The 13,715-nt window shown below is 40.2% G+C and overlaps 1 protein-coding gene across 1 annotated transcript in view; it reads right to left on the minus strand.

The window, feature by feature from the left end:
- Positions 1 to 9,104, minus strand: part of AZIN1 (antizyme inhibitor 1) — a 20,510-nt gene extending 11,406 nt beyond the window's left edge. Inside the window, exons 1-2 of the mRNA XM_010012459.1 lie at positions 8,954 to 9,104; positions 1,054 to 1,251 (exon numbers count right to left, since the gene is read on the minus strand). Of these exons, the coding sequence (XP_010010761.1) occupies positions 1,054 to 1,155 (102 nt within the window). The 5' untranslated portion in view covers positions 1,156 to 1,251; positions 8,954 to 9,104. The remainder of the gene's footprint in view (positions 1 to 1,053; positions 1,252 to 8,953) is intronic.
- Positions 9,105 to 13,715: the final 4,611 nt, after the last annotated feature.

Here is a 13,715-nt window from a genome sequence, read left to right on the forward strand (position 1 = left end):
ATGGCACAGGCCTCTACCCCTTGAGCTAAAGGAGTAAATGAAAGCAGCAGGAGGCAGCTATCCTCTGTGAGCCAGCCAGTGGTTGGAGACATGACATGTTGCCAGTAGTTTACCTATTTATTTGCTAGACAGAAAAAGAATATTAGGAATCAGGATTTGGGAACCCTATGCCTGAGTTCAGAAGGCCACGGGACTTAGCTATTTGCTGTACTACGGTTGAGCACTTGCACTTGAACATTAGTTCCGATAAACCAAGGGAAAAGTGAACAACTTATAAGTATGGCATATTAAGGAGACAGGATTTGCTTAATAAACTTTTGTCAAGCTCACTCTTTGTACAACCTTGTCTATAAAACATAGGCCACCACATCTTCCTGCCTCTTAAGTAGTGAGTGAAGCCTTATTTAATAAAACTAGTATTGTATACACAGAATTAAAGTTTCTTCCAGTAGATTGCTAAACCTTAATAGCTTTTAGACCAGTTTGAAAGAAAAAATAGTAGCACCTCACAATATGCTTGTACCCGTTTTCAACAAAGAAAAGGGTCACGGGAAGATGTATAACCATACAACCATGATGGGTCACAGAAATGTTAAACATGGCTTTAAACTGGCTCAGCATATATAATCATCTAGACTTTGGTATATTTTTAGAGAAACAGAAAAAAAGAAAGTTTAACTCAGTGATATCCACTTGCCCAGTTCCAGGTTCCTGGTCTAAACCCCACTGCTCTCAAAATCTCTTGAAACAATGAGGTGGGAACCTATATTTTATTACATCAGCAAGATTGCTTTCCTGCTGGCCACACTCAGGGACGTAACAATTGCTGCCCAAACTTCCCCAAAAGAATTCAGCCCAAAGCAATCAAACAGCAAAAAATTAGAAGAGGAAACTACTTCATAATGTGAGTTCTAGCAACTGTTCCTCTGTTGCCGTCATGTCAGTGCTAGATACCTTTACCTTAAGTTTGAAGTCTTAAAAGAACTAAACAAGAAGATTTGAAAAACTTCTAAAAAAAAAAAAAAACCAACAAAAAACCAAAAGACAACTTACATGAGTGTGTTCATAAATACAGTTGTCAATAACATCTGCAAGAGTTGCTCCTTCATCCAACAGACCAATGGAGTAATTTGCATCCTCAAGAAATCCTTTCATCTCAGCCGTATTCCACAAAGCCGACAGTCATAAACCAAGAAACACAAGGGATGGGCTTCCAAGCCTTATATCCGGGTCCTTAAATTATGCAACAAACTGTAAAAGAAAACATAAATCGATGTGAAAAAGAGGCACAAAGCATATTATGCCACTATTTCAAAATTAAAAGGAGCTTTCTACATCTGATGTACCACAAACAGTAACACACACACCCCCCAGATCAAAGATTTTTTTACTCTGCTCACCCTCCATTTGCCAGGGAAAAGGATAGAGCAATTCTATTGAAGCCAAGAATAAAACAGAAGCTGCATACTTTAAATCTCATACAAACTTAAAGATGAATAAGAAACCACTGATGCAAGGCTGTTCTTGAGAAGAATCCCAGATGATCTGCACACTGATCTGTTGAGCTTACAAAGAGTATGAGAATACTGCAAGTGTAGCATACTTGTACAAACACCTTAGTTCAGCTATTCTTAAATATAGCCTCTTAAGTGACACTAGTATCCAAATGTGCAACTGGAAAACTGAATACATTTCTGCATTTGTTAAAGAAAACCTGTAGTTTATTGATTATATGTTAACATTGATATTTGTTAGATTCACATCTTTGTGTTTACATTCTGTTTTTTGTTTAGATGCTAATTCATAACCATTGCCTTCACACATTGTATTTACTAGGCATCTATTTATTTCCTTGTTCTGCTCATAAGATTACCTACAATACTTGGAAGTCTTCACTTCAGTAGAGGTTAACAGAAAGATGTCACTAGCTAGAAGTAGTTTTAAAAGTGACAATCTCAGTAACTGGTGTTAAAAGTAACAGTTATAACCCAGCCTTATTTGCATCTTGTTTATCCTTCAGACCTTCACTGCAAATCAGATGTTGTTTATAAGGAGCATTTTCCAAAAGGCAACCTGAATCAGTGAAGTCCCTAGACAGAAAACATTGTGAAATATACACAGCCTTAAACTATGGATTAAATAATTGGTCTCAATTAAAAATCAGACAGCAGAAAACCAACAAGAGCTGATTTTATACCTTTATCAGCCCTACTCAATGAATACAACAATCTGCAGTTTACATTCCATTATAGTTGCAGGTCTTGTTTAAAAGCAGTTTATTAGTTTATAGCAACCAACTGACCAGACTTCCTTTGGTTCAACCGTCACTTTATCACTAACACAACTGACCCAAACCCGCCAGCTAACCCCATTCCTTCCTTACAGAAACACCCAAGACTAATCTCTCAGCAGAAGTTGCATAGTATGTGTAAAAAAAAAAAGACAGTTTTCTAAAGTAACATTATTTTTCTAATTAAATGTATTGATAGAATCCAGAAGGTAAAACAAAGAAAGCTTCACTAAGACTCTCAAGATGAGTAAGATAATTTTGGCTTCAAATAGTCACAAGCCTATGGTATTAACACTGTTTCATGTTTCTTCTGCCACCTCCTTACAGTAAAAAAATAAAATCCACAGTTTGCAACGTAAGTTTGGTTAACATGGTTAATAATATGAACAAAGTTACTTTTGCTTAAGCTAATACTAAGACAACTAAGCAGCAGTTGCTCCTGCTTGTCATTACACCAAGTAACAGGGAAAAGAGCCAGCAGCTTTGTGTGCTTTCTGTGTAACTCAAGTATGCCACCTATGTTTCTTACAAGAAGCATTTACTGCCAGGTGAATTTAACTCTGGCAAGCAAGCATTTTCAGCTCTATCCAGAAGCTGAACGACAACAGACAAGTATGTTGGGTAAGACCATAACTTGTCTCGCACATATGGTGAGTCATACACTTATTTAAGCAAATCCTGAAGATTCAAAGCAGTCATGAAAGAGCAAGATGATTATCACATTGATGTAAGGATTTAAGTAAATTACAATTATAAAAACAATGAAAAGTGGTAGACACTGTAATAACCAGGAAAAATGTCTTCAGCCAGCCACATCTAAATTTAAGTTTGTGATCAACAGCTAAAACTCCTTAATAAAACCCACCAGCAAACAAAAGACCAGCTTGTGAACCAAGTTTGACTTAGAATCAGTGAAACAAGCATGAACACCACATCATGTTTCTGTAGTTACTGTCACCCTCTGAACAGGTACTTCATCAGTATCCTTGATTTGCCAGCTGATTAGCACAAAGTCCTCAACACGTTCACCTCCATAAAATATCCATGATTTCCAGGAGCAGAATACCAAAAAGGGTTTGGTTTGGATATTTTTTTTTTCCCTGGAAAGAAAAGCTGCATCAGTGTTGTACTGAAAATTTCTTATAGTTCTGGAGTATTCAAAACACAAAGATCAAAAGAAGAAAAATCTAACAGCAAAGTTTAATTCTTTTAGCAGAAATTTCTTTATGCTATGACTTAAAACAGCCTAATGTTTAAGTTTTAAAAGTACTTTATGCATCCTCAAACTTGCTGGTTGTGTAATAAACACATTAAACTTCTCTTCTACAATAATAGCCCTTCTGTTGTCTTCTTGCAAGAAAAGTAATACCCAGAGAGGAATAAATAAACCAACCATGGTGCACACACACAAGAGCAAAGTGATTTCCACGTTCAGCACATTATTCAAATGTAGCAGATCCATTAACCAAAACCCACAAGTTTACAATCCTTTTGTAACAGAGAGATGTTAAAGGAAAATTTTCAAGTTTGCGTTGCACCTAAATCTACGGCATCTTTAGGACACACGGAATCTGCCCTGCAACTTCGGCAGAAGTTCAACAAAAACTCAGTGGCAACATTTTGACACAGTAACTCTAGGGAATAAGCTGCCAGGATACAGTTCCTTCTTTCCTCCTCCTCCTGTTCGCACCCAAGCAGTAAATACAGCAATACCTGCAACTGAACGCATGCAAGAAGTGACTGTCCTGGCAGACACCTCATATCTGAGCTTCTTTCTATTGTTTATTCAAGTTGGACAAATGCTGCCTTTCTGATTGTAAGCTTGCAGTTCCCTGACATGGTACAAACCTGTTAAACAGCCTGAAGGCTAAACTGAAGCATTTTAAGGATTTACTATATATACAAGGGTACCATTTAGACAGATTTTAAAGTTTTGGTGGGTTTGGGGTTTTTTTGTACTACAAGCCACTTCGTACACTCCAAAGCAGCAGATTGTCAAGAGTCCCTTCCACTTAATGAATGCACTCTGATCGATGTGCCTTGCTGAGAGGTCCCAGTACACCTAGTGAAACCAGTCACAGCACCGAGTAGGTTTTTAGACTCGGGAGACACACGCACCCCCTGCAGGCTCGTTGCTTGTGCCTCGTATTTCAAATGAGGAAGCTGGATCTAAACAACAGCTAGACTTTTTTTACTTCGAATTTTGTTGTTCATCTGAGTTACACTGGAGTAGAATTAAGCTAATTTTGAGGTACTCTTAAAAAAGTTTTTTTATAGTTAATGACTGTGATGTATGTAGCTTTCAAAAAGAGATGGTGTAGAAGAATGCTTTCCCCCAAAAGCTGCCCTTTTACTTTTGGGGAGATCCTAAGTGGGAAAACTGGTTTAAATGAAGCATGAGGGAATGCCTCTTTATCACTAACTCCAAAAACAACAACAAAAAGGACACTTAACTGGTAAATTAGCTTCTCTGAAGGTTATTTCCTAAAACAGTTTTCTCCTGTAGTTCATTCATCCAAAAGTATCTCATGGCCAAGAGGCAGAGATGAAAAGGAATATGGTAGTACAGACTTAATAAAATAGCTTGCAGCAAACCATAAACAACTAAGTATAACCTCACCCAGGCTGCTGAACAGCAACTGCTTTTTCTAAGCATGTCCACAGCACCTAAGCTTTTTCCTTCAGCAAAATTCATCTAGTAAAAAAACCTGCTAATTAGCTTGTCCTTGGAGTCACAGCCTATTTCTCCGCAGTTTCTCCTGCTCTGGAAGAAGTTACATCTTTTCAGTCTTGTTGAGAACAAGATAGAACATTCTATAAAGAGAAAACTGAAATTCTTACCAGCACTGCTATAGCACCCGCAGAAAACAGTGCATACGTGAGAAATGTTTCTTTAAGGGGGTAATAATTAATACCTGCAGAAGGATTTGGGATTGTGCTATAACCTTAACTCTGTGTTCTGACTGCCCCATCTCCTGAGGGGGTAGGAGAATCAATGATAAAGTTTGTGAAAGACCAAATGAACACATACAGAAGGAAACTGAGAGGATGGTTTAAGACTTCTGTACCTGTAAGACGAGTCAGAAATCATTACAGTACAGAGTTCAGTTCTTGCTGGAAGTGCTGACTTGCTGCAAGTCATGATTTGACAGACTTAGTGTGGTAACACCACCCATTTTACCACCTGAAATATTAGTCTGCACAATGCTCCAGGACATATAATTTTAGGGCAAACAAAAGCTGTCAAGTGGTATGAGACTTCTACATAGGCATGCAATTGCTTTCTTTGAAGTAAGAGTTAGTTCCTCAGGCTCTTTAAGGTTTAACACAATGACTTCCCAGATGAAGAACTTGAAGATAAAAGCTTACATATTTAAACATGGCAATTAATGCAGAGATCTGGAATAGAAGAAAATGAAAATGTTCTGAAAAGTGACTAACAAAACACATGCTTGTTATATGCAAGCACCTATAACAAACAATTTTCAATGTTTTTCTTTACGTTGTCAGATTTAAACATTGTTTGGCCTAAAAAAAAAAAAAAAAACCCGTACCTTTGAGGTTTGGTTCTTTCATTAAAAGTTCCTAGAGCAGTCTCTACAAAGTGAATGAACTCCCAATAACATCTTTCAACTACTTAAGGAGAATATTTACAAGAGTAACAATTACACTGATGCAAAAATCATGAAAAGGTAAAAACATTCATCTCACATTCCTTAAAGTACTGATTCTTCAGGGGTAAAAGATAAAAAAGGAGAAGCATTCTGTCACTAACATTGGCAATTAAGTACAGAACAAGTATACTAGAAGAGTAAAAACACTAGTCCTCTGTTTTCAGCACAGGAAATGACTATTTATAATGGGAGTATGTTTAATCCAAGATGCCATTTCACCAACTTACATCCTTATCATTGTTAGCTGAATGTAGCCACTACCCAACTGAAAATGCTGAAGTAAGTGTCTTTATTCACAATGGCAGTGGACATTTTGCATTACCAAAGTTGCCTCAGAGTACAAATCCACTGAGGATCATAAAGTACCTGTACAGTTAAGTTAGTTGCATCCTACCATTCTCTCAGGAGTATTCCACACAGTTAAATGAGCAATGTAACAAGAGCATCTCTGCTTAAGTGAGCAAGCAAAGGGGGCAGATACTAACAAATAATGCCCCATCTGACATATTCTACAGCAGCCATGCCTCCTGTTTCCTTGAAGTTTGATTACAAAGCAAATAAGCTAGCAAAACTTACAAAAATGAGTGGTCTTCTAAGAGCATGGACAGTTCTGTGGTACCATTTCAGCACTTCTTCATGACAGCACAAGCAGTTACTTCCCTATCCTCTTACTTGCTTAGCCAGTGTTGGCCTCCTCGTTGCCCTCCTGTTCCCTGATTGCCACCCAGTACCATTTAGACAAAGTCAAGAGAGACTGAAAGGCTACCCAGTCCAGGTAACTACTGATTCCACTTCGCAGAAAAAGAACTCATTTATAGACAGATTTCCAATGGCAATTCCCACAATTTCTGATCAATCAGATATGGTAATGAATAGAACAGATTTTAAAAGAAGCAAGACTTGAGGCCACAGTTGCCAGACTGCTAGGGAAGCCAGAGCCTGAAAAGCAAGACAGAACTAAATCCCATGTTCTTCCTTGGCCAGTGTAATACAAAAACAAAAGTGGGAGGGAGAGAATTATAAAAAGGAAGCAAGTTTAGTGGGAAGGTACATCTTCAGACGAAGATTTTTATTTGAGTTCCGTTGGAACATAATAGTATGGAAACATATTTAAAAGCTCAATTGATCTTTTTTCTTATTAAATCACTTTGCAAGCCAAACAGGAATCAAACTACCAATTACCTGGCTAACCTACATCTTAGCTGGGTTTGAGGCAATTACCTGTGCTTCAGCACACCAAAACAGCTACTGACAGACACTTGCAGACTACTGCTACCTACATCACCACTACATTCAATACTGAACTACTTATATTTGCATACAGCATATTATTACTGAACCCATAATAGATCCAAGCTCAAAATGACCATGCAGCTTATCTCAACATTCAGCTACAAATACATCAAACAGCGATATTTTCATTCTAGGATAAGGTATACCTTGCACTATTTGCCACAGCATGTTTAGAGAAAAAACAATCTCAATGAAGGTAGTAGAACAGCCTTCTCCTTAAAGAGAAAAACTCTAATCAAAGCCAAAATTCCTTCAAAACAGTTTTCAAAATTAAGATGCATTTATAGTGCCTTCAGATTTCCTACTTTATTAACTCTCTCCTCCTAACAATTCTTCTGCCTTCCTCATCTTTTTACTACTTCACTTTATTCCTGTGGAAGTATGAAACATCATGCAGGAGTTCTACCCACATATAAGAGTGACCTGAAACTCAAACAGAACAAGAGAAACAACTTTCTTTGATCTTTTGCTTATAAAAATTCTGTGACACAAAATAACAGTGATATTCAGAGAATTTTCAGTGTTAACTGTATTCACTTTAACAGAGCAGCCATCTGCATAGAACCAGATATATATGTGGTAATTCAGTAAGTTTCAAACAAAACAAAAAAGAACATAACCTCTGGAGATCAAGCTGGTTTATCATGATAAACCAAGTCCTCCCCTTACTGCAGTATTTTCAAAGAATAGACATCTATATTAAGTACCTTATTGGGAAACATACCAACACAACTGGCATTTGGACTCTTTGCGGTCTTTAAAAGGTACCTGGCTCAGACGCACTTAACCATTCTCATTCAAGTTTCACATTAAAAACCATTATATAATTTATAGGTACTAAGCCAAACAAAAATGCCTTCAGCTAGACAGGAAAAAAAGTAATACTGTATAAAATCAGCTTAACTCAGATATTATAAATGCATTTAAGGCTCTTGTTAAAACCACATAAAGCTATTGTTTTATGTTAACAGAAGAGGATAACCACACACATTCCAGAGTTTTCTGTGCTCCTTAAGACAGCTATGTGCACTCATTTGTTTCCAGTTATCATGGGTCTTGTTTCTCTTTAATAATTATTTGTCTCTTAAACATGCAAAGGCATTTAAATTGGTTCACAATTTCCATCCAACACAATTCCACATTCTATTGCAGCTCAACTACAACTATTTGTGGAAGTGGATACTAATTAGCAAATAATGGAGACAGGCATTTGGGAAGGCACACCCTTCATGATCAGCATTAGTTACTGTTTACAATAGCAGATCTTAACTATTTCAGTATAAAATACCCTAAGAAATCACACAGCAAATAATGATTTGATGTTAACATTCATGTAGTGTCAATTGATGAATCCAGAATTATCACTGAAAGACTGAAGTCAGAGCATTTTATTTTAGGATTTCTGCAGCAAACACACCTAATTGAGAAAAATAACTCTATTTAACAAAGTTCACTCAAGTATGTTTAGGTTTCTCAGAAATTCATCATACAACTCTGTTGAGAAAAGAATTATTTGAGTAAAGATTATAGTCCCCACTTGAATGAAATCCACACATAATATGCATGCCACTATCTTCAATTTTGATTATCTGCATCAAGATGGTTATCCTTGCTTATCAAAAAGCCAACATGTGCTGTTTGTGTTTTTGGAAGAGCTTATCCTCCTGCATACAGATGAAAAGGGAAAGGTACTTACATGGACAAGTTAGGAGATGGAACCCTACTATCATCAGCTAGGTTCCCAAGGTGGCTCAGCGTTGAAGTCGAACTGTTCTCTATAAAGCACTTCTCCTAAGCCCTCTGGATAGTTGTAAACTTGATCAGAGATTTTGCCCTGTGGGAGAAAATACATACAAAAATAAATTTCACAGCCAGAACATGATAAAAGCTTTATCTGACAACATGTAACAAATGCTTTTTCAGTAGTGCTTTTAAGGAGGCTTACAACACCCCACCATGAAAGTTTATAATCACATAAAATGCTCAGTTTTCAAGAGTGAATGTGAACTCTGAGCTAGATCAAGTCAGATGTATGAAGAACTGTGAAAACACATAAATTAGGCACATGAAAGTGCTTGTTTGTACTGATCTTTCAAAGTCTGAACTGGAAGATTTTCAAAGATTTCTACATGATCCTGCTTTAGGGTAATATGCCTTAATACCAGACTACCCTCCCAGAAACATTTTTAACCCTGTAACCACTGTGGTTCTTCCCCTCCCCACTTCCTTTCTATTTTAGAATTCCCTTGCCATGTTCTTTCTTCCTCTGCTGTGAATGAACACACCATGTGGTGAAAAAGCTATGTGGGTGAAAAATAGTGCTTTACATAGTGAAACTGAACACCATACAGACAAATCCAGAGACAAGCAAGACAGTGAAAAGAAAGAAACTTATGCTTGCCTTCAGGAATGAGGAAACACTTCAGATGGCCCTTAAGGGCTATTACACACAACACCAAAGCAGCATTTTAAAGTACAAAGCTAGCTTGCTCAAATGAAGGTAAAACAATCACTCAGAACAGTCCAATGAACATAAAGAGCAGTCAAGAAAACATTAACCAGCCCTGTTGAATAGTTATTTCTTCTAAAAGGAACTGACATTTTCATGGAATTAAATACAGTACAGAACTGGTCATGTGTAAACCCAGCACACAACAGAGTTTCTATAAAATCACCGTGGCCTATGGCATGAAATGTGGAATGTACCAACTACTGAAGAAATAAATCTTTGCTGCTCTCATTATTTAAATGAGACTACATGTGCTGTCTACAAAAAATGGCTTCTGGGAATCACCTAACCCAAATTATCATCTTTTTAACCGCGTTACAGTTAAGCAAGCTGCTGAAGTCTATTTTTCCACTTGTTCTTGCTATTAGAAAACTAAGCAAGTGTACTCCATAAAGTACTGAATTACAGAGTGGATGCAATTCCACAGAGCAATCTTTTCAGCTTTACCATATAAATTAGCATTTGGAAGCATATAACATTAAAAATAAACCTCAGTGCTTCAAAATTAATTGAGATATTAAGGAATTTTGACAGCTAGAATTAGTGTAGATCAGTGTTTTATCTTCCACTAAAGCAAGAAGTTAGTAATATTTAGTTCTCAGAGCATGCACACAGCATTTAAAGTTGGCAACACTTCCCTTTTGTAAAATTAACTAGTAGCTCCACTATTTTCTAGTGCTATTTTGATTATACGCAAGAACTCATACAAATTTTCCAGTGACGGTGAATTAAGTTTACCTTCCCAGAAAAAGAAGTTGTTAAGAACAGGTGCTTCTAGGGAGAGTGCATGACCTTCAGTACAAAAACTTAAAAAGCCATGCTCCAGACAAATATCACCTGCAGTACTATTCCAGTAAATATTCTCACATGTTGCAAGAACAAAGTGTGCAGTGAAAGTTCCTGTGGAGCTGGAATGAAATCTGATAATTTTCTGTGGCAACTGTCAACTATGAGCTGTGCCGAGTTCTAATTGCCCTTCAGAATTTCTTTTAAATGAGAACTATTTATCTGAAGGATGTACAGAAATATATAGAAAATAGTCTGACTGCCTTCTTTTGTGTAGATTTGCCAATATTAAACATCCAGAGAAGAAAACTGTACTATTTGAACCTTTCAAAACACAGTAATTTTACCCTGCTTTAACCAGAGCAAAGAGTTGGTTTGTTGTACTGCAGCAGAGCAGGACTACCATTTTAAGCAGAAGTGTGTTAGATGTCCATAACCTGTATCGACAAACACAGTCTGAGAAAAATAGCTTATATGAGTGGCCACAACGAAGTGTTCATTGCTTTCGGGCCTTAGTTATAAAAGCATTCTTGCTAAACAGCAAGCTTTGAGTTTCAAGAATAATCAACAAGGCAGCTTTGCCTTTTAATACTCAAGTGACACCTATATGTATGTATTTATGTATCATCTATTAGTATACTCTACTAGCAGGTGCCTCAAGTTTGACAGCAGCTCAACCAGACATACTGTACTTCGTACATGAATAGTAACAGTGTCCTGAGGAAGAAAATAACCCCCCAGTCACCCACAGCACATAGTTTTGTGAGACCAACTGCATCCCACAGCAAGCCCTAAGCGCACCAGTCAGGGCCAGGCTCCCGCAGCTCCGCATGCCTGGTGCAGACAGACCTGCAAAACCAGGCACTGATTTGTTTTCTTTGAGAAACTCATCCACTGTGTCTCTCCATTTCTGAGGAGAGCCTTTAGTGACCTGAGCTTAGAATATTCATGAACCGAACACTAAAAATCTAGCAATATGATGACCTTGCACATTCATACCAACTGACAGACTTGGAGGCACCAAAGTTACTCTGGTGCACAAAAATTCCAGCTATTCTTCTGTTACAATAGGCCTTTTCCAGATAGTGGCCAAGGCGTTGTGGCAAGGGGGTCCCCAAAGGGAAAGCAGGCCCTGAAGGAAGCACACATCCTTGGGGAATTCTCCTATCAACCACACACTCATTCCTGTGCTACCTCAACAGTATTTTGAACTGAAATATGCCATTATACCGTAATTAGTCCATTACACAATTAAGCATCCCTTACAGGAAGGGACAGTCTTGATTCCTTCCCAGACCACTCTGTCTTTCCTTTAATTGGAGAGATGGAATCATTTCCAGACCATACAGCACAGCATTGCTGCAAACACACACCTGCACCAGTCTTCCAGCACAGGGAGCGGAGAGGCACAAGCCTCTTGCCTGGGGCCAGGCTGCGGTGCTGAAAGGCAGTAAGCTCACCTCTCACCCCCAGTAAGACTGTAGCCATGGGAGAAACATTCCCATTGCTGTTCACCACGAAACAACACCCTCCCCCTCCCAAAGTCCTGTCAAGACCCCTCTTTTTCTGGGATTCAGCAAGCTTCCCCGAGCCGAAGGGCCGGTGGGAGAGATGGGGGCAGCAGGACAGCCTGCGGCAGGCAGGGCAGGGAGCTCACCACAGCCTGAAGCACACGGGGAGGGGGCTGCCGTGTCGCAAGCATCAGCCACGGCGGGAGGAGCATTGGCGGCAGCAGCATTGTTCACACGGTGACAGGAAGGAAAGAACTAGACTGGACCAGTCCAGACTGGAACAAACCCCTCCTACCATCACCATTATTCACAACCCCCCACCTCCCCCCCAACACCGCCGCCTCCCGCATTTATCCAGGGAAGAATAGCGGGCAAGCGCAGTCTCCTCGGAGCCAAAAATCCCACAGCCAGGGTGAGGGCAGAAGTGGGGCAGCATTCCCACCCCAACCCACCGCCACGCTGGAGCCGCGTGTCTGGCCGGGAGGGCTGGCAGGTCTAACTGGCTTTATTGGACACCACACGATGTCTTCATTCAGGGGGACTACATTCCACTGGAACTACATGATCAAATCCCACTCAGCCACTGGAGACTGCTGCAGAGGTCTGAAACGCAGTGCTTCTCCTGCCTGCTGCACGTGTTGGCTGTGCAGGATTTTGCACTGCAGGAAATGCTCTTCAGAAAGGCTCAAAAGATGATTCGAATTCACTTTCTTCCCTCCTCACCACAACCGGGGTCCCCCCAGGACAGACAAACGTTCTTGGGCTCTGAATGAGCCCATACTGTTGACTGGAAAAGACCTGCAGTGCTGTGTAGTAAGGAGCCATAACAGCATCCTCCTGGGCCATGCCAGCCACACTGCTGCTTTTGTACTGTGACCCTTACACACAGGCGAGCCCCCTGCTCCCACACCATACTTCCAGCTCTTTTACAACCAGTAAACAGGCACCTCCGCTGACCTCCCACCAAAGAGGGAACGGCACCATAGCAAGCACACAGACGCTCAGGATGCCCCGACATCCAGGTGTATATGCTTTACACACACAGAGCTAGCAGTTGAGCAGTGACTGGACCTTTTTCTCCATGCTTTCTGAAAGACACCAGTACAGCAGTGGCTGACTGGACCACAAGGACTGGTGGAGGCAGCCAAGCCAAGGAGGTTGAGGCTTAACAAAGAGACTTCCAGAAGGACTGGCAGCACCAAACCTGCTGCTGCTACACTAACACACTGACCAAGGGGAGAGGGGAAAATGTGTCCTTGAGGTGGCCGGCAAACACCCCCCCAGCAAAGGGAGGAGACTTGTAACAGGAGGGAAGGGCTCCACTTCCCATAGGCTGGAGGACCCCTGGCCCCATTGCATGAAGGCAATTTGCCCTGTCATCCCAGCACTCATCCCGGAAAGCGTCACTTGTGCAATGCCCTCACCGCTTGTGAAGTGCTTTGACAGCTCACGCTGCTTTCCTGATCCATGGTGTGCTTCCCTGTCCACCGTGCCGAGGGGGACGGGGCGAGGCCACCGCTCAGGTGAGGGGCAAAGAGGAGCGTGACAGCGGGAGCCCGGATGGATAGTCACAGTCACACAACATGGCCTCTGAGAAGCAGTCAAGGAGATGCCGCAGCCGTGCCACAAGCACTTCCCCAGCCTTTCTACCC

Source organism: Nestor notabilis, unplaced genomic scaffold (assembly GCF_000696875.1).
Source record: "Nestor notabilis isolate BGI_N333 unplaced genomic scaffold, ASM69687v1 scaffold3974, whole genome shotgun sequence".
NCBI lineage: Eukaryota > Metazoa > Chordata > Aves > Psittaciformes > Psittacidae > Nestor > Nestor notabilis.